We start from the raw sequence: 22,567 nt of genomic DNA on the forward strand, positions 1-22,567 counted from the left end.
AACCATTTTCTGAGGTGGACTTGACCTTTAAGATTGCCCTTTGTATGAAACAGAAGATATTTCAGGGTGAATAAAGTATTGATTAACTTACTTAGCAAAGATTAAGTGTTGTATGTAAATTTCAGCGGCCTCGTTAGCGCAGTAGGCAGCGCGTCAGTCTCATAATCTGAAGGTCGTGAGTTCGATCCTCACACGGGGCAGGCTGCTAACTTTTTTTCATATGTTTTTAAATGGATCCCCCTCCCCCCAAAACCAACCAGTGTAACAAATTATTGCAGTATTGTTGTATTATTTTACAGCTCTTGGTGGTCTCTGGCAATATTGGTGTTTTTGTGATTACTTTGCCCATTAATGGATTATTCATATGCTTTCATATCTATTCGGATCATGAGTTGTATGACATATGACATGTTAAAAGATCATCTTGATTATTACACTTGACGCCATTTAAATCGGAATTCTACCCTGACAACAAGCATAATTGAAACAGAAAATTTAAATATATATATTGATGGGTGTTTGAGGAGAATCAATCGAAAAGAGTTATTACAATTTTGTTTTTATATGACGTCATAGTCGAGCACCTTTCCACGTATCGTGAATAAAAAACAAAACAAATTTATTTTATAAATATAAATTGCTTTTATTGAACCTTCAGTATATCAAGAAACAACTAATTGCACACCCTTTCTTCGAAGAAAGAAAACATTTTATTCATCATAAACCATTTAAAATTGATATCATTCAATTTCTGTAACAAAACATATAGGACATCTGCTCTCAATTTGTATGAGACGCCATAAATTAACAACTTAAAAAATCCCAAAGCTCTTATTAATTTTACTTGTACTGTTAAAGCGAAATTTTCGTCAGAGTAAATTTTCTAATTTCAAACTTCTCATTTCATACCCTAAAAACAGGAAAAAAAAATGCATTAGAATATACAAAATGTGGTTTAACAATCGATTGAAATAAATAATGGTAAAGAGGATTTATGCAAATTATATAGTGGCACTGGCTACTGCCATGACTAGTATTGTTTACCCTGAGTATCCGGGCTGGATTCAGGATTTACCAACAACAACAAAGGTCAAAGATGGGTCGCTGCCCCCCCTTACCCCAACCCTTGATTCCACACATTACAACATTACTTGATATGTTAATATTGCCCCGGTTATATTCCCAAATTTGTTTTAAATGGGATTTGGAAGGGAAAAATCTATACTTAGGCCTCAAGACATGTCACATGTCAATTTTTTTAGGTGGGAGTGGGGGGTCCTCCCTTTTTACTACTTGAATACCATAGGGGCTAGTCAACCTCTGCTACTCATATTCAAAACATGTTCAGACTGTACAGTATTTTGAAAGTTATTGCAATGCTTGGTCATGAATCACCAAAGTGGGAACGTGTGTTATTTAAAAGGGTGATTTGAATTAAGACAGTTGAATTTAATCCAACAACCAATCTTATTCTTCATATATCGCATTATTTTAACCTTCAAGGGAAATAAATCCTACCAATCAATTAACCAATTATTTCGGACATACATGAACTTCTCGCACACGTACATACACAACTAGAGTTTAATTGGAAGGACGAGAAGTTTAAAAGCAATGGGTTTACAATTTGAAACCGTGTAAAATGAGATGGGAAATAGGTTGACACGTGTATTTGGACCAGGTCGTCCCCGATTGATGGGTAAAATGCAGGAATATGTCCCCAGGGTTAAGTCATTTCAAACTTTCTCTTTAGTCACATTTTCTGCATGTAAGGGAAGTTATGTGTAAATCCAATTGATCCTATACACACTTTCCAAAATGCTAATTATGTCATGTATTTGTTTCTATATGATTTTGCAATTACGGTATCAAACTATTATCTTTTCACACGTGAAACCGGAATCATCATTGTAATGGTGATTGCTATTAAATCGTGACGGTGATTAGCGCTCGTGATTCTAATCATGTTCTCGTTTGGTTTCACGCATGCTAAATATTCGCCATTAGCTTCATTTTTACTGGACTCATCATTCAAATTACGATTTTTTTGCAGTACACTGTAAAAAATATTTGGTAAAATTTTAGCCAGCACGAGGGTAATTACATGTATGTGTCCAACCAATTTGGGGCAGTATTTTATCCAATGCGGAAAGCATATTGTCCATTAAGGTAAAAGAATAAGCAGCAATTGTTTTAGAATAGGCAAAAATTTCATCACACTGGATAAATCAAAATGCCCAAAAGAAATGCCCAATGTTGGTTGAACACATAATTACCCTCATGGAGCACGCAGTTTTACCCAACATTTTTTTAGAGTGTATGAAAGGACGGTTTTATTAACCTTCAACACTCTATTGTTTGGATTGAGCGTGGATGAATCGGATTACTATTATGATTTTTGTTATTCAACCAACCACACAATTCTCGATATTCAGTACCAATGACCTTATTTTTAGCTTCGCTGCCTTTCAATGGAAACAGCGCAAAGCTCTACTTCATCCCTATCAAAGTCTTTCCATAATTCACTGCTATACACGTATATGCATATCTCTTAATTTCTCAGGATATCTATAGGAACTGAGTTAATTTTGATTTTGTGGAGATGTTGAACACCGCTATTACACACCTTCTAGGTGTAAAGGTATGTTTTGATGTATCATATTGTATACCACCAAACTTTTGTTATTTTTTTTGGTACGAGCTAGTGTATTCTCTCCCTCATTCCCCTTAAACCAGGGCAATACAGTTTTGTAAAAGACCAGCTCAGATGTCTGATACGGGTAATAGTGAATTTCTTTCATGTAAAGTTAATTTAGTGCCATATAGCTTACAAGCGCCCGCTCACACACACCACACACACTGACTCAATTCCACACACTCACGCAACAATCCTCGCGAGTGCATTGTATGCGCACAGCATGCAAAAAAGTACTAATAACCATACATTATGTGTCGAAATAAAATAACAATATGTGTGAAACTGCAATATTGCATCACTACTGAAATAAGTTGCTTAACAATGCAGATGATATATATATGTGTGTGTGTCTGTGGGGGGGGGGGGGGGTGTGAGGGTATGTGTGTGTATATACAGAGAGACAGAGAGAAGCTGTATGTGTTAAGAGAGTTTAGACATAATGAGTGCTTATGTAAAATTGCAATGACTCCTTAGTGTCAGTGGAAGTAGAATCACCAAATAAATGTCATGATTTATCATCCTTTGCACTTCCTATAAATTAATGCGTTTCATTAAAACTAAAGTGAAATTTGAATTGGAAATACATTACGCAAGATGAGTTTTAGTCTTTTAGATATCATTGATATCAAGTTGCACAGAATGTTTCAAGGGAAAACAAATCTCACTAGAATTCATTTGAAACTGAACGCTGAGATGCCTACTGAAGCATGATCACAATGATCCTTGTCTGATTTGTTATATATAGTTATACATTTTAGTTTATGAATGTACGATTTAAGTCCATCGCTTGGTCGAATTGAGTTAAACATGGGAAACTGTTAATTACATGAGCCCCTTTTGTGAACTATTTCTATCCCAGAAACCTAATGCAAAAGTGCCTAAAATGAGTGGAAATTCTGACCCAAATCTTTATTGGACACATAATAAATTATTTAGATCTTTCTTAATTAACATCATGGACAAAGTTGTTTGAAATGTTAATATACTAATCTACGTTCATTCAACTGTTTTCACTTTGTTTGAATGCAGATGAAAATTCCAGGTTATTTGGCGATTGTAGCATTTTGGATCCTAACAAATTTATATATTGTTTCTGGTAAGTACATTCAAAAGTAGTGGTTCTAATAGCATCATTATTTTCATTATTTAACATTTGTACCTAGCCACACCCAAATAATATTAGAATAATAATTTGGCCTACAAAAAGAAAAAGAAAATAAATGAAAAAAAATCATCTGTCTAAAATGGTATTTTTTCTTAATTCTGTTAGAATTCGTTGTTGAAAAGTTAAATAAAAGCAAAATATATGTTTTCTCAAACATTCTTTGTGGGCGGCTATAAGCATCAGTGATAGTGCCCTGTGTGCACATATCATGCTTGAGTGAACCCGAACTTCGAACCTTGTTTTCTCTTTCTTTAAGCTCTGAATATCTTCTGCAATTCATTCAAATATTTCACGTATTTTATTGTTGATGAATGTTTACAATTGAGGCCTACAAAGTGAGAAAAACAACACTTTCTAGGGTGCCCCTTTTCACGCTAAAAAAATGCAGCACATATTTTGGCGAATTATAGTTGGGTGGCAAGTCACATCCATTCAAATGCAGCCTCTTAAATCCCTTCACCAAAGTCTTAGACTGATATAGCTGAAGTATCTAACGTATAAATAAAGAAGAAGCTCTTGCCAGGTACCCAATTGACTCCGCAAGGTTGAGTTCAGCACATTGAGGATCAATAATTCCTCCCATGATTTTGCTTCAAACCCACGACCCTCTGTTTCAAGATTTGAAAAGATATTTCACAAGCCAACTTGGAATGAGATACTGAATTTTACAAGACTACAAGAAGAAATATGCAGACATTTTAAAGGAGAAAGTCACCCTGATGATAAGTTGGTTTAAATGAAATTTAAAAACAAATAGAGAAAAAAATATTGTTGAAAGTTTGATCATAAATATTCCAACAAAGAATAAGAACGATATGAATGTGTATTTTGTAACCTGTGACGTCATATGCAAAATGTTCTCCCAGATAGTCATCATTTAATATGAATTTCATAAATGGAACATGACCAAAAATATGTCTTGTAGGAGAGTGTATATATTGATTGATGTGTCTAACGATATATCCCCGAACAAATTAAATAAGTTAAATTTTTCTTTCAAGAGTATGTAATTTTTTATATATTATATCACAGGAATTATATCACGGAACGCTATTGGAAGTGGAAGGGGGGGGGGGGTAAGTTGACAATGAACAAAAATCATAATAAGATGGTCATTTTACAATTTCATTACACATGATTATCTTCTAGCTTGTGTGGCAGATCTTTTTGAATTCAGAGGTTCTTGCTATAGCTTCTCCCGGAACACATCCAGCTTCTACTCCTCGAAATCATCGTGCGACGACCTCGGAATGCACATGGTGGAAATAGGATCGCAGGAGGAACAAGATTTCTTGGTCGGGAAGATCCAACAGAGTGGATACCCTGAAAAGGATTACTGGATAGGGTTAACTGCCGTGACCTGGCTCGATGGGACACCCCTGACCTACGACAAATTTGGTTCGGTTAAGCTTGGAGCTTTCAACCAAGATGCGAGATGCTTTAGGATGTTTCGTCCATACAGCTCAGAATGGTACGATGACGATTGTAATGACGCAAACCATTATATTTGTGAAGCGGAAGAAGGTGAGAGAGGGTTTCTTATACTAAATTCATGTGTGCATTCAGTTCACACTGTCACAAATTGTGTGCCACGATTGACTCAGTGGTCTTGATCGTAGAGTTATCGTAGTGAGTATCAGATCGTGTCAGATCAGTTGTAGCAATCGTATTTTACGGTTTGAAAATTTTCTCCATTAAGGCATGGTCACACCGCCCGAGCGTTGTTGGAGCGGTCGTGGAGCAGGGAGAAAAAAAACATCACCGCTCGCTCCCTTCACCATTCTCGATTTCGATCGTTTTTATTTTGTTTTTGATATTTTCCAAAATTTTGTGAGCGAAATTCGACCCCCTCTCCCTACCGTTCCACGACCGCTCCAACAACGCTCGGGCGGTGTGACCAAGCATTAGTTACGTAATGTCAATCGTAGCGTTCGTAAAGGGTCGCAAGGCAGTAGGAAAGAGGTGTTAAAATGATGGGGTCTTGAAAGGGTCTAAGAAGGGTAGGACAACATTAAGCATTGGCCCAAAGCCGTCGCCATAGGAGAAATAACGGCAACGATTTTTTTTTGGAAATATGCGAACTGCGGGGAACCTGTGGTATGTCGGTCGTTTACTTATCGAAAAAAGAAGTGTGTGTGTGTGTGTGGGGGGGGGGGGATCATATTACGGAGCTGTCATAATCATGGAGATACTATCATGCTCTTGCACATTTCCTGCTTGTTATGCGTACAATGGTTTCCCCATCTTAACCGTCGTAACTTGTTAAAATTGAAATGGATAGGATTAGTATTTTGATTGTGGCTTATCCTCATAAAACCTCAATTACTGGTTAATATTACAGGCATATTACAACTTGAATTTACAATAGCTTGATTCATGATATTATGTCCAGACCTTCCCTTTCTCATATTACAATAGATCATAATTATTTCATATTTTAATAAATAGCGTCGATAAACAATATATTGGTATACATACATATTGGCAGAAAACACATGAGAGATGTACTTTCTCCTCTCCATCAATATTTTTATACAGCTTGTGATGGATTCAACACGAATGATGGTTTGGACTTCCACGAATCCAACGGGTCCTGCTATCATGTCTCTCCTATTGCATCCGCATTTTCAAAGGCTAAGTCAAACTGCGAAGACATCGGAATGCATCTTGCGTTCATTGGATCCCAAACCGAGCAAGAGGGCGTCGTTGAACTCCTCAGCAATGAAGGGTACTATGAGTACTGGATAGGTCTCACCCGATCGGGATCGGCAAATGACGGTTCTGCTGACCCACCGTATCATAACTTCGGCTCCAAGTCATCCTCCTTCGGTGATGGGGTTTGTTATCGCATGGAACCGGCTACTCTTTTCCATTGGCTCGGCGATGACTGTCACAGTGAACGTCATTTCATTTGTGAAAAGGAAGAGAGTGAGTATTGCAATGCATTGCAATGGTTAGAATAAAAGGGAAATGGTGAATTGGTGTGCATACCATGTGCGATCAGTGTAGGGTTTTCCGAACAAATAACTACAAATGTCTATACCTGTAGCGTATGATTTGTTAAAATTGCTCGATCAGAGATTACCTTTGGCCTGTAGTAAAAAGGAAAAAAAAAAACACTGGCAAGTCTTTTACCCCAACTATAATATTTTTTTTTCAATGGATAATTGTTATGATTTGGTTTGCCACAATTTGTCTACTAGAGATTTTACACCTTTATTGATGTAATATGCCCAATGTCAATATTAGTTGAAAGCAGGGCACGGTGAAGGCTTAAAGAATGAAGAGATGTCTTTTTAATGAACATTTGATTATTTTTTATTGGGATACAATCGCAGCACAAGGAGCAGGTGAGGCAAATTCGGAATCCACTACACACACAACGAGGACTTTCACTACAACAACAACTACAGCAACAACAACAACATCAGAAGCAACGATTATAACTGAGAAAATAACTCCAACTAAAACCTCACATTTTAAACAAAACGGTAAGTTTCGGATCTGTAGAACAGGGTATTCTGTCGATTTTTTGTTTAATTTCATTTCATTTATTTTTTCCAACAATTTCCAACAATCACTTACGATAAGTTTTGTTACATACATCTTGACATAATTGTGATCAATAAAACGAAATTTATTATGTACAATAATCGTGATAACCATGTATCAGGTCGGAAACGGAGGAAGCTTGTAGAATGCAGCCTCCAATTACATATTCGTATGAACAATATAAATAAAACACAAATACAACATAGAAAAAAAAATAGGCTTGGGGAATCTGTGATAGTTTTATTAGGACTGTCCCAAAGTCGAGGACCTTCGAAAGTAAAGATTGATTTGGCAAGAATTGTCCGGGTAGAGGTAAATGAAATTCATCGGATTGACGTGTAGAGTATTTATGGATAGCTTTGTTTTTGTTAAATTAAGAATCAAAGATTGATGGTAGCATATTATTGTTTAATTGATGCATAAATTGATCCAAGTTACATTGATATGTTTTTTTACTTTTTTCTTCATTTCGGTGAAACAAATGCATTTGATTTTCAGATTATGTCTGTCATTGATGTAGATTTTCTATGCAAAAAAGAACACCCCTTACGTTAATTACCCATTAAGAATGTTAATAGTGTAATCATGTCGCAGTAGGGCAGTTCCATAAAATAATCAACTTTTTGTACGTCCAACCTGATTTTTCTCAAGTTTTGCCTCACTTCATAAACTGACCAAGTCATGGTCCTTTGAGAACATTACAGACTGTCAAAGAACAAGAAATCAGAGAAAGAAAATCTTATGATGTCCTATATGTAAGGGGTCTGAGAGGTACATATTTAATGGAATTACCCAGTATTGATTTATTCTTTTTTTGTTTTTTTCTCTAGTGCTAGTTCGCAACATGTATTCAATCATGTACGCCAACGTATTTGAAACCAATGACAGAGCACTTACGGACGTCATCCTGACTCTATCTGTGTTGAACAATATTGAATGCGGTAAGATGTGCCTGGACAATGTCAACTGCTCTTGTTTCACATTCATAGCAGAGGAGAAAAGCAAATGCTTATTGGGAAAATCTTGTACTCTCGAATACTACCAAGGTGCAAAATCATATATCTTAATAATATGACATTTTTTTTGGGAAAAAACTTACCTTCGTACTTTCATTAAAAAATCAACGTAAAAATACACACTTTCCGCTTAGATATTTACTACATGGGCTTTTCTGCAGCTATCAATTGAGGCAACTAAGTTTGTAAGGTAGCGTGACAACTAATGACATTCTAATTAACACTGGTTTGTCGAGATATCTATCACATACAGATATTAGGGGGGGGGGGGGGGGGGTCGGGTGCTTCTGCCCTAAACAAATGTTTCATGAAGAACAAACAAGAGATAGAGATGAACAAAAAGAAAGGGGAAGAGTGAATATTGTAAACTTTTATGATTATCAAGTCTTATTACATCAATGTATTAATTTATTTTTTTTCTCCAAATCTCACCTCGCTCGCTAGCATCATTTTAGAACTGTTGTTCCATCCGACAATTTGCCTCTCCAAAATATTCAAATCATGACTCTACCAGACAGGAGCGGTGGAAAGTATTTCTGTGTGTGTGGGGGGGGGGGCAAAGCATAAAAGGGCACTTATTGGGTCAAGATCGGCATTTTGGTGCAAACGGATATTTTGCCATGAGAATATCATCTGCTTGAAGTAGTTGTGTAATATGTAGTAAAACAGTTGAGCAAAGCAAATTTGAAGTGATTTCTGATTAATTTATTTTTATTAATTCTGATAAGGAATGCATTTATTGACTGATAAATAGAAAGCATATTGTGCAAGCGCAAAGCGCGAGCTGAAAATTTGTGACATTCCAACATGAAATGTGGACATTCTAAGCACTTTTGTAACCAAGAATAACGTGTGTACCTTGCTTAACAATAAGTGATGCGAGCGAAAAGCGAGGGCCAAAAATTTGTGATATTCCGATCTGAAAACAAAATGACATTCTAAGCATTTTTTACCCCTATTCCAGAGAAAAAGGACATTTGAATGACCTTTGAAGACTAAAATGCCCCTTCGTAGTTATGCCTCTGGGTTTGTTCATAGGATTTTCTAAAACATTTGATACTGTTGATTACGACAGCCTTCTTTACAAACTTTCTCACTGGGGTATTTTGGGGAAAACATTGATGTGGATAAAAAATTATCTGAAAGGGCACTCGCAGTTGGTTTCACCTAATGATAATTGCGACTTTTCGCAAACCTCGGGGACGCGGCGTTGGGGTCACGTAACATAAAAAGTTAACGATCAATCGTTCTCTCGATTTTTTACGATTGTTTATTACATTAACTAAAATTAATCGTAGAAAACTGTTCTACAGTCTTTGCAAGGCTTTGTGTTTAGGGCTCTAGATCTGCGTTTCGTGTGCAAGTTTCTTTCAAGCGACACCATACATGCCATTCGCAAATTGTGAGAGCTTACTCGTACGACTGATCATCGAGCGTGCCCCTGGATTACGGCCGCGCTGCTGGACTGGATAAATCATTGGAAACCAAAGGCGTTCATAGTGTATTGTGATGTGGATAAGAGAGTGAATTTTCAAACAAATTTAGTACATAGTAAGAGAGTAAAAACCTACTAAATTAAGGCTTAGGTATGATATAGTCCATCGAATCGATAGTGCATTAACGTGGACTATTGATGGATCGCTGGCAATTAAATCCGTTGGTCGTATTAACCTCCCCAGCTAAACCATTTCGCATGCGTTATCTGAACGCACAGCAAATATGTCTTAAATTGATCCGATTTTTTTTTTGGCTGGCTCCTCCTACGCAAACGACAAACAATCTCGCACACAATGTAAAGGACATTATGCCCGTGTGCATGATGGGCATCATGTATTACTTTCCCCTGAAATGGGGGATTAGATTTCAAATTCCCTGGGAGACTGCTTCCACTGACGAGTGGATACCACTTTCGGTTTCGAAAGCATCCGATTACGTTGCATATGGGCAATTCCATGGAAAATGTTCATTTTACAGAAAAAATGAAGTTACAGATTTCACTTAAGCAGTCAAATTTTCTTAAAAAGTAATCTGTAAAGTCTCAATTTCCAATAGAAAAATCGCAATATTGATAAAATTTTGTAGTTTTTTCCATCATCAAAAATATGGAATAGTAAATTGCAAAATGTAAAAAATGTGGCTATTTTTAAACAATTCATCTTTCCTGTCTCTACTAAAAGCAAACAATGTCCCAGAGGTCTCTTTTAACTTTTGAATAGTTGATTAATGTTTAAATCAACAGAAAATAATTGTTAAATTTTATGCCATTCATCAATTTTACAGAAATCTGTCTTCAGATTTGTGTGATTTCTTTACCATTATCAGTGTCATGTCCGTTACGTTTTTCACTTAAAGTTTTCACAGCTTACAGGAAATTTGTCTAAAGATACTGCAGATTCAGATTCTATGTTAGAATTAAACCCCCTACCATGTGTAGCAATCATTTTCCCTTACCACTTCTCATTTTCATAAAAATGGCGTAACGGACATGACAATTCGCGTAACGGACATGACGCCTTGTATATGGCAAATGGCGGCATTCGCAAAAACAAAATATTAGGTTCACTGTCACAGATTGAGGTCAGTCTCAATTGTTTGAGGATAGCTGAATGTAATATTTCATAGAATCTGCATGTCATTCAAGCTATTTTTAGAAGTTGGTGAATGATGAAAGTTCAGCTCTTGTTCTGGTAGATTTTTCTGAGAATTAACGGTATGCCACATAATATTAGGATAAGATGCAGCTAGATCTGGCAATATACTCAGATCACAATCTGCATCATTTGTGTTTGAACAAACATTTGATTATCTTAGGTTTTTGCACTGACAGTTTGGAGCATGATAAAACTCCAACTTGTGAATTCATGATCATTGATGATATTACTTCAAAGTATCTGACTTTCACCAACCTCTACCTTCAGTGATGGCATGGGCTCACATTTAAAAGCAAGTTTTATTCGGATATCTGTGTTACATGATGTACATGTACAAGTAGCTCTATGAATCCATGAATCTACAGTGGTACTTCTTTGCAGTATCACAAAGCAAAGGGGCCGTGGAAAGAATATGGCGCGATCAATAAATTATGTCATCACAGTATTTTTGGTCAGCCATAATCACGATTTGAATGATGTATCTTCAATTGTATCTTCAATTGTACACAAGCAGCGTGGACAATACAACAAAATTAGATACAGCCACATTTGTCAGCAAGCAAGATCATAAGATTAAGAACATCCAAGATTTGATGAAAGGATGATTATACTCAGGATGATAGTTATTTTGAATGAAAAAAAATCTCAGAAGCTATTTACAAACATTCCGATTGCTGTTCAACTCATACAATCGATAATGAAAGACCGGTTTCCAGGTACTGCGATTAAATTTTTATTAAAATACTTTTTAATACCATTTTTTGTAATCTTAAAACTCACATTAATACTGGTACATGTTCTTTATCATAAAATACATTCCATAATATGTTCTTTTTGGATTTATACAGGTCTGGTACATTTTGTTTTCTTCTCACAAAAAATGAGATTTGGTCTTCTCAGTGTGCCGTAGTGGTATGATAAACATTGTATTCAATATAAAATTATCACTTAGGCTATAGCTATTGAATTAATGATACCTGCTAATAATATCTACATATTTTTCTTTAGAGTGTTAGTAAAGGTACTTTGCTGTTACATAATTACATTCATTATTCATATTTCTTTCATTTGCAAACTAAGAAGTGCTGATGAAGTTCACTTCGTAAGGGTGTCATGTCCGTTACGCTAGTATATTATCAAATATTAGGGCATGAATAAAAAATAATCTTTTCTATCAACTTTTTCTCCTTTAATTAGGTGTGGTGGATGGTAGTAACTGGAAAATACTCATTAACTGTTGTTAACCGGTGTAAAATAAATTTTTCTACATATTTTTTTGTTATATAAATATTGTACAAAAAGCCGCCCTCTCAAATTGCAAAATAATAGGAGATATTACAGATTACCAGTTATGACATGTGTCTCTAACCTCTAGCCTTAACATGTAAACAATTAGACTTGAACCATATCTTGTAATAACATAATTATTTTCGCTTACAAAAAGTGGACGAAACTGTCATGTCCGTTACGCTTCGTGTGTCATGTCCGTTACGCCACATTTTGAGCTAGGAATACAGAATGCACTGCAAAACTGTTCTTAAACACCATTTTATGGATAGAACGTGATCTTAAGATTAAATTAACACCAACGTCAGGTGCATGCAATCTAAGAATTCACAGGAATTTTGATAAGCAATAGGAGGTAAAAATGCTTCGTCCATTTCGTGTCATGTCCGTTACGCTCACAAATAGTGCAATTTCTCCGCAACTGTTCAATGCAACGATTTGAAATTTTATGTGTATGTAACTGATACTTAAATGTGTCTGATAAGCTTAGTAACAATTATCAAATGACTGCTAATTCTACTGTATAAACCTTTGAATTACAAAAATTTGTCTGAATGTCATGTCCGTTACGCTGGAATTGACCATATGTAACGTGCACACACTAAAAAAGGACATCCTTTTTACGCGTGGTCGCACTTGGTATCCACTCGTAAATGGAAGTGGCACCATCGGACGGCTTCCTCGAGCTCTCAGAGGAAAATGTGGCTCTGGAAACTCGTCCTAAATCGGATATGTCGCTGTTACGATAGTATTTTGCACACGATCCACAGATTGAATGTTTCCGCTGTGGATTCGAAAGGTTTACAAATTCTCATGTCACACAACTTGCATTAAACGACAGTCTCTTAAGATGGGCCCAAAAGTCCCTTCCAAAATCAACCACCGTCGTAAATATGCGTTTGCGTTCTCCAGCAAAAAGTCCGGTATTTATCTGAACACAAGCCTGTCCTTTGCGCAGTTCCGCAGTGCAGTGTTTTTGGCCCACTTTTGTTTACTATTTATATAAATGATATTAAAAGTCGTCTTGGTTACTTTGATTCATTCTTTTTGCTGATGATTCAAATGTGTTTTTTCTCATATCATGATCCAAAACAATTGACACAAATTTTGAATAAAGCACTTAAAAAACATTGCATATTGGATAAAGGCAAACAAATTACCACTTAACATTGATAAAAGTAATTATATGTTGTTTAGTAATCAGTTTGAAGCTTTACCAGCTGATGTAATTTCTATGGTTCTGTCAATCAAATGGTCCGATCAACATTATTCCTTGGACTAATCATAAATGACAAGCTATCTTGAAAAGCGCATCTTGACAATTTCTGCAAAATAATTGATCGAAATACTGGCATCTTTGGTCAATTAAAACAATTCCTACCACACATTATTATGTCATCCATGTATTCTATTATAATCCTCCTATACTTAAATTACGGACTTATGGCTCGGGGGTAATGCAATAATAATAAATAATGCAAATTTTCGGGCACATAAAACTATATATTCTTGAACAATAAAATTTTGAAATTGAATAATTGCACACTTTTCAACTTGGACAGCTTATGATCAAGCTTAGCACTAAACAATTGTCTTTGCCTCTCACATTCAAATTAGTCGCCAAGCATTTCATTTACCACTGAATAAAACCTCACTTGCTAAAACAAAGCTTTATTTCAATGGGTTCTAAACTGTTGACCTAATACGATTATTATGTCGACATGGCAAGATAAAGTATCTCGCCAAGTCGTCAGGTCGATAGCACTTTCAAGGCCCCGTATCTGGGAAATGAGAAGTAGCGCATGGATTGAAAAGTCCCGAGTAGATGAGCGGAAATAGTATGGTGCACGGTGGGTTGAAGACGCGATGAGGAATCTCCAAGTCAAAGTTCCGAAAAGCTTGAATATCCGTCATCAGGAGTGGAGAAATTTCACAATGGCGAATTGGCATTGTCATAAAGTATCAGGTTTAGGGTAACATTTCATCACCACGACCAGGATGAGAACAACAGCCTCAATGATTGGTAACATCGTGAACGTAGCATTGAACGAAGAAAAGGTATCTGCTACTAAACCTGGATAAAAAAATCACATAAAAAACAACAGCAACATTAAATCGATGAGGCAGGGCTAAGGAGTGTACATGTGAATACAAGAGCGTATACGAAACAGGAAAGCATTATTATATATATGTGATGGCCTATCTGGTATTTCTTGTTTTGGTTTATTTAGGTATATGGACCAACCTTATAATTTATCACCTTTTTTCACAAAAAAGACCTACCCTCAGACCATCACATAGCAGGGATGTACAGGTTTGTACATTATTTCGTTAAAGCATGTAGAACATAATTGATTGGATATATTTTATGACCATCTACTGTACATTAATTGCATGCCGCATTCACAGTCAGGAACAACACCAAACTGAGCAGAATTTTTAGGTACACGTTGTTCTCAACGAAATTAAATCGATGGCTCGGTGTAAAAATGGCAGAGGTAATAACGCCATTTTTACAACTGCCATTTTCACCTCATCCATTCTAACCTCTGCCATTATTACCTCTGCCATTACATGCAATACAACCTCTGCCATATTTACCCGGCACCATATGCATAATAATAATAATAATAATAATACCCAATTTTTATAAAGCGCTTTTCCCAGAATGGCCCAAAGCGCGTTACAGCATATTATTACCCCGGTCATTGGATTCATTTCAATCCCGCACGAAAAGTGCACAATTTCCACTCCCTGGGGAGCATTCCTTGCATTCATCGCAGCCTCATTATGGCGCTGGCAAAATCAAACATACAATATCTTTCGCATCCTACCGGGTACCCATTTAGCACCTGGGTCGAGAGTGGCAAAGTGTGGATTAACGCCTTGCCAAAGGACGCTAGACCGCGGTGGGATTCGAACACACGACCCTCTGTTTACAAGGCGAGAGTCAGAACCACTACACCACGGCTCTTCCATGCATATCGATATGGAGGTCGTTTCATTGGCGAGATTGCAACATTACTCGCCAACCCGGGAGGAATGAATAGATATTTGAACCGATGTTTGTAAGAGATAACCACGTATTCCAACTTACCACCTAAATAACCACCAAGAAACATCGCACCTCCAGAAAAACATCTTGCGAGTGAAAAGACGACATCAAATTTGTCGGGAGATGCTCTTTCCCTCTCAATAAGCGTTGTGACCGCCGCCCTCCCTCCGATGGACATGGCAGAGAAACAAGACGTCACCAACATAACGTAATAGTTCACTACAAGCACATCGACGAGAAGAGCGCCAATGTTTAGGGTTGTAGCGAAGATGTAAACATCGATCGGCTTGAATTGGTGGTTTGTAATGACACCTACACCACATCTGCTTAAAGTATTCCCTACCGCTCCTGAGAGTGTCAAGATAATGGTTTTCTCGACCGAGATTCCTCTTTGCAGAACATGGGGTACGAGAAAAGAGTGCCAACCACTGTAGACCATATCGAATGCAAACTCCACACCAAAAATCAGGGTAAATACAGGATCTTTGTAGAAATCAGATTCACGAAGGATATTGGCGATCCCACGAAAACTAGCAACGTGCCAAAATCGGCAATTTCCTGAAATGATATATAGAATATGAAATAGCAATTACGACACGTCCGTCTCACCCATTTAAGTTAGACAGTAAAAAATTAGCTTCTATCTCTGCCAGTGAGGTCACCTACTTCGGAAATTTTGGTGTATATGTATTTTCATACATATAGATGTGAGAATTTATATGTTGTTTACATTGTTAATTTCACGGAGGTCATTCAAGTGTCTTCTAGAATTGAACTGCTCTAGAAAGAAATACAATGCTGGAAGCTTCTAAAATAGTAGAAAGTTACATTTGTAAACTGACAGTTTCTTCAGGTTCATCATATCAGATCAGTGGGGCGTTTCATCCGACAAGTCCGTTTTATCCCAGTTACCATAGGAACAATGCCTCTCAGCCAATCAAAATCATGGAAAGATGTCAGATCTGACATCTTGTCGGATGAAAATATTGATGAAACGCTCCCCAGGACTCAAAGTTTCACATCAGATCACGGTTTATTTCCAACTGGAATACAATCGTTATTTTCTGTGGCATTATTTTGCACACCATCAATGAACATTTTGCAGTTCTCTTGAGAGAGGAATTCTCAGTTCTCATCGAGATCATCAACCTGTTTTAAATTTTGTCAACCCAATGATTGCTAAAATCGACTGTTTATCATGACATCAAACTCGTCTTCTCGGACATTTCAACTAGTTACAGTGACTCTAATCATCAATTGTATTTCAGTATCGATTTCATCATCGCCAGCATTGTGAACTTAACTTCAGGGGATCTTCGCCAGCCAACCAGAATATCATTTGAAGTTAATACTAAAATATACATTTGTGGACTAACCAGAAGGTAACTCAATATTTTGTTGTAACACTTTCTTACCTGTTGTATGTAAATGAATAAATACCTTCACTAAAATTCTTTTGATCATTTTGTTTAATTATTTGCTGCAGCGTCATAACAGCCATAGTACCGACGAAATTGCCTTACTTTTGAAGTTAACAGAAATACCAAGAACTCTTTGAACCTTATCTTGGGCCTTTGTAGATTATATTTCTTATGTCATGTAAGTATTTTGCGTAGCAATCTTTCCCTTGCAGTTTACAATATGTCCCATTGTCATATTTGCCACTTAAGGCGATATCTAACGACCAAAGCTTCATCAACAAGTCGGGCATCATCGAGCCTTAAAGAACTAGTCATAGAAATCTGTTAGCTCTACAATATCGTTATGATACGAAATTGACTTTCAACCTCACCGTTTGACAGGCCTGAGCCGTGTCCTGCATTTGCTTCGTTTTCTTCCGTTATGTCCATTTCCAAAGGTCCTGTAGACGAGCTTTCGATTGGCTGAAAACCATTTTTCTGTGTAGGCCTACTCTCCTCGTCGGATTTCATTCTAATTCCCATAGAACATGGGATGGTATGCGCTATAAGGGCACTTATAATGAGCAATCCACCTCTCCACCCGTACGGGTTACGCAGGAATTCAGCTACGATTGGCAAAAGGACCATACCGGCGCCATACCCGCTCAGACCAAGGCCGATGCATAGGTTGAAGTTTCCCCGAGCAACATGATGTAATGTCAAAATACAACATAATATCACGGTACCTATTCCCAAACCTGTATGATATGATAAGTTGAAACGATACAAATTTGTTTATACAAAAACTTGATATCTATTCGATTTCATATTCATTTATTTATTTGCTTTCATTATTTTATATTGCAGGGTAGGCCTGTCCAGTTATGCAAAACTGCTTTCCAAAAGCGCCCTGTAGTTTAACAAATAACTCAACAGCATAGCAATTTAATGTAACATATAATAAAGTGAAAAAAAAGAAGTACATTATAATGTACATATAGAGTGAATCAACAAGTATCATGGAATCATCAAATCAAGTTATTTAGTGTAATTACATGCATGGCAGTCAGAATTCTAATGATTTACAACGTTTTTCTTTAGCATGGAGGCCGAGACGTGCATTTTTGTGCATCACAAGGGAGCGAATTGAATAAGACGGCAGCAATATATTCAACAGATTTCCTTTATTATCCGTCCTGGGGTAGGGTATTGGAAGGGGACATTGTTCAGAATATCTTGTTTTATAAGTTACATAAAGTTAAGAGATAAGTGGTTCCAGATAGGCTGGTCCTAAATCGTATTGTATTTTGAACGCAAGAACAAAATATTGATATTTGATACATTCCTCCATGGTTTGCCTTATGAGCGTAGATAACAATCCATGTTGGGAGTAAGAACTGCCTTTTCCAATATTATTCGTGCATACTTATTCTGCAGTTGTATTTTATTTCTCATTGGTTTTTGCACAGCTTCCCCAAGATGTCCAACAATAATCAAAGTACAATAAAAGTACAAAGTACTTTTAAGTACTATCATGGCAACATATAAATTCCCTAAGAGTCCTAGGTGGAAGTAATTGCTTGATCCTTTTAATTTAACCTATCGTACGAGATATTTTAACAATGCTGCTTAATACACGTTCTCCCCACGTCATCCCAGAGTTAAGTGTTACATCCCAGTACTTGATTATATTTTCATTTTCTATGGGTTCTTTTCTAAATTTCATCATCAAAACGTCATTTTATTCAAAGCATCATGCTATTCAATTTTGGCACCCTGCACGTGTCATAAACAAACTAATTAATGTAGGTTCGTAAGTCCGTCTCGATTATTATGTAATATTAAATAATATGTGCGGGACTCAGGAGTCATTCAACTTATAAAACATTTGTAGTCGTCGTTGAATTTCTATATAAATTATCTTTCTTAGTCGCAATATGAATTTTGGTGTTTTCGCGGCCATAAGAATTTCGTATCGTACGCCCTTTACATGCAATCACATTTTAAATAACACCGATGGCCATTTTCTTTACATATTCAGCGATTTGATATTAGAAGGCTATACTGACAAAAATGTATCTTGATCTCGATTTCCCCTTCATACATGCTGTCTGGCTAACAAAACACAGATATAAATTTATTTCAGGTAGTACCGAAACCATATAATTATTGGTAAATAAAGTAGAAGTTGGGAGCAGTCTCTAAAGGAGCTTTAATCCCTTGGAACAAGTGGGCTCGTGTGGAAACAGAAAACTTAAAAATTCGATCAATGATGTTGAGAAAAATTGGACAGAAAAAGAGAACGTTATTAGCATTTGAATATTGCGATCACTGTTAGAGAGATCCTCCCACTGGCAATGCAAAAAAGAGGTTTAAAGTCACATGTGAACACCCTTCCCTTTGATGGACTACAAATACCCCCAAAATGTTTCTTTTTGCTCTTGGTGATACAAACTTTTCATTTATAACGTATTCTTTGAAAAGTGTATCACAGGCCCTCCTATAGAAAATAGGCCTATTCATGATTAACGGATATATAGAGGCATTTAATGGGAAAGTTGTTCACATGTAATATCATACATCCTTTCGCATTGCCATTAGGCATGTTAGGCATGTTGGGGAATCTACATTAATAGTAATCTAAACTTCAAATGCTCACAAATTTCCTATTATCTAATCAAGTTTTCTCAAATTTTCTTTGGTCACTTTCTTTGATTTGCCTATTTTCGCACAAGGTATCTTGTTCCAAATGTTTCATTTCCCTTTAAAATACGTGAAACGTTTATTAGCCTGATTACCTGTCATTGATAGAAAGATGGTCATTTGAGCTTTGCTAGTTGCCATTGAAAAGAACGCCACTCCTAATGTTTGAAGACACGTTCCAGATATGAGCAACGGACGACGAATAGAATGATTTCGATAAAGGGCAGCAGTTATTGGACCTGCAAACAAAGAAATAAATACAGATCGAAAAGTTGTTTAAAGGGACACCAAATAAGCATAACAGATCAGTTTTAGTGAAAATAAAGATACAAATTATGAGCACCGTCCCCAAAGAAGGTTTCAATCCATAAAAGTAGACGAAACGTATGGGGGAGGGGGATTATGTTTATAACTGCTATATCATGAATATTATTGTTACACTCTATAATTCCATTTACAGCTGGGCGTAATTGCCATGTTGTCGCGTGCTCCTGTCATCGAAGATGAAGCGACGACATGTATGAGATTCTGGTCTTGGCAACGTCTTCCGGTTGGTGCCATGATAGGACGGCCCTGGAACCCCACCTACATAAAAACAAGCGTGTTGCGCGCGCGCGCGCACACGCACAGATTTTTTCCCCCATTATTTTGTTATTAAGGATTTCATTCAAATAAACTCAAGATAAATACAAACAAAAGTGACAAATCTTCATTTAAAACCATTAACATACGAACAAAAAAAACCTGAAGCAAATAATGATGAAATGATGTGTGTGGATATAAAATGAACTCAGTCAAGACCCTCATCATGTAACCTTATAATACATATAATTAATATTGAAAGATTTGCAGAAAGAAAAAAATCAACATATTATTGTTGCACCCTAATACTTGTATGTTTTACATACAGCTTCTGCATACAATCTCACACACATGTATACACACAGACATGAACATTTTATGTTTAACTACTACGAAATCATTAATACTCAGTCAATCAACACTCACACCAAAATTGACACTCGCACCACACTAGACACATCATATCTATTCACATTCAAATCTTTTTTCATCTTCAGTTCATCCCATTTTTGTATATATGTAAACTTATCTTGCCGGATTTTGATGTCAGGCGACTTTCTTTCTCTACACAACCCGTAAAATATTTATGTTTTTCACGGAGTGATACCGGCCTTCTGCTCTTGAATTAAAATAACACATTTTATAAACTATATAACAGTATTAACACGTTTATTTCTATTAGAATGTCCAGCTAATCCTAAGAATATGTATCCCTCCAGTTTATGGTTTTTAATTTACAAAGCAAAAATGATCTATACAAAATTGCCACAAAGCTTTAACCTTTTATACAGTCCACGGATGTATGAAAATGTCACTATGTGTAAAACAGAACGAGCAGTAATTATCCCCCAAAAAGCCAAATCTCTTCAAATGTTCTTTTGTATATATTTTTTTTGTTTGAATACTCTTTTTATTCTGATTTCATGAAGAAATAGTTACATAACATTTCAATTTAACATATAAAATAACATATAATACTTTACATTTCATATTTTCAATTTTTTCAGTTACTTAATATAATCATGAATCATATATATCTTAAAAGAAAACAATTAAATCAGTTATAAAAATGCTTGAATACGTGACCAATTATATTGATCCCTCACACACACGCACACACATTCATTTGCACTGTCACACGCTCACGGATTGAAGGGGAAAATTGATTCGTCCCATCTCTCTCTCTCTCTCTCACATACACACCATCACCCTCACTCGCACCATGGACCTATCCATGCTCGTACTGTCACACGCTCACCGAATGTAGGGGGGGGGGGGGATTTCTCGAGTGCTTATTAATGCCTTGGTCACATTGCTCTACGGCGGCCGTACGGCGAGTCGAAAATAGCCGCTTTATCAATTTTAATTCAAACTACCTATATGTAGTTGGTACAAATATATGTTTAACGGCTGTTTTCGACTCGTCGTACGGCCGCCGTAGATCAGATGTGACCAAGGTATAAGGAAACAGCCATATAATAAGGAAGCTACATGAATCAACACTTTCCTAGTTCAGTGATTTCAGAGTTTGTACGCATACTTATTTTAAAGTTCCAAAACAAATAAACACACACATTCTCAGTTTACTAAAGCATGTAAGCCTTGGGGTCTGTTCTAATGATTAAGAAAAGCAAGGTTATTTTTTTCTTACCCGGTAAGAGAAAGAAGGCATTCAGCAAACCAAGTGCCCTTCCCATATCAGTTGCTGTGGTTTCCAGATCAATGTTGATGTCGCTCATGAAGAATCCTACTGTTTTTAGTATACCTACATGGCCAGATGCAGACATGAAGATGCAAACTACTACAGGTAAACTTGGAGAGGAAAGGGTTTCATAACAGCTCCACATTGTATATTATAGTCACGAATTAAAGCCGCACTGTAGAAAAAGCACTCCAACACAACATGATTGAGTTTGCGGGACAATTGCAACGAAAAGGGAGTACGCACAATACACACGTATATACAGGAGTGTTTGTTGGAGTTTAGGCCATACAAAAGATTATTGTTGAAAGGAATAGTGATAGAAATAAACCTTTCTGTTGCTCATTCTCTCTCTCTCTTTTCACCATGTTCGCAACAAAGAATCATTCCGCCCTTCCACACGGGAACAGAATCGTAATTTGAATGATGATTCCAGTGAAAAATAAATTTTATGACGAATTTTCAGCACGTGTGAAAACCAAGCTATGGGCCCTTCCATCCGTTGATCTTGAATCATCATTGTAATGATTGCAATTCGTCCGTAGAATCACCATACCATTCACACGTTCACTCGAAAACTGTGATTTGGATCAAACGAGCGTTCTTAGAACTGGAGTAAACATCACGGAACGAATTTAATATGACACAAATGATATTCTGAAGGCAGGTTTTCAGAAATCAACAGAAAACATGTCTGTTTCGGTTGTTAAAGTGTACATATTTTAGGGAGGCGTTCGAATGATCTGTTTCAAATGT

The 22,567-nt window shown here is 36.5% G+C and overlaps 2 protein-coding genes and 1 non-coding gene across 3 annotated transcripts; 2 read left to right on the top strand and 1 right to left on the bottom strand.

Annotated features, from left to right (window-relative positions):
• Nucleotides 1-127: 127 nt before the first annotated feature.
• Nucleotides 128-200, top strand: TRNAM-CAU. Its single transcript has one exon. It is a non-coding gene; the product is annotated as a tRNA-Met (tRNA).
• Nucleotides 201-2,573: 2,373 nt separating this feature from the next.
• On the top strand, nt 2,574-6,996 carry LOC121430983 (secretory phospholipase A2 receptor-like). The gene is made up of 4 exons (XM_041628427.1): nt 2,574-2,641; nt 3,728-3,794; nt 5,013-5,387; nt 6,402-6,996. The coding sequence occupies exons 1-4, from the start codon at nt 2,603-2,605 to the stop codon at nt 6,824-6,826; spliced, it is 906 nt and encodes a 301-aa protein (XP_041484361.1). The 5' UTR covers nt 2,574-2,602; the 3' UTR covers nt 6,827-6,996.
• A 6,405-nt stretch (nt 6,997-13,401) lies between these two features.
• On the bottom strand, nt 13,402-22,386 carry LOC121430982 (monocarboxylate transporter 2-like). The gene is made up of 5 exons (XM_041628426.1): nt 21,761-22,386; nt 19,623-19,766; nt 17,217-17,582; nt 15,467-15,982; nt 13,402-14,443 (listed from the first exon to the last, which is right to left on the bottom strand). The coding sequence occupies exons 1-5, from the start codon at nt 21,954-21,956 to the stop codon at nt 14,322-14,324; spliced, it is 1,344 nt and encodes a 447-aa protein (XP_041484360.1). The 5' UTR covers nt 21,957-22,386; the 3' UTR covers nt 13,402-14,321.
• Between the last annotated feature and the right edge of the window lie 181 nt (nt 22,387-22,567).

This window comes from Lytechinus variegatus, chromosome 17 (genome assembly GCF_018143015.1).
Source record: "Lytechinus variegatus isolate NC3 chromosome 17, Lvar_3.0, whole genome shotgun sequence".
Classification (NCBI taxonomy): domain Eukaryota; kingdom Metazoa; phylum Echinodermata; class Echinoidea; order Temnopleuroida; family Toxopneustidae; genus Lytechinus; species Lytechinus variegatus.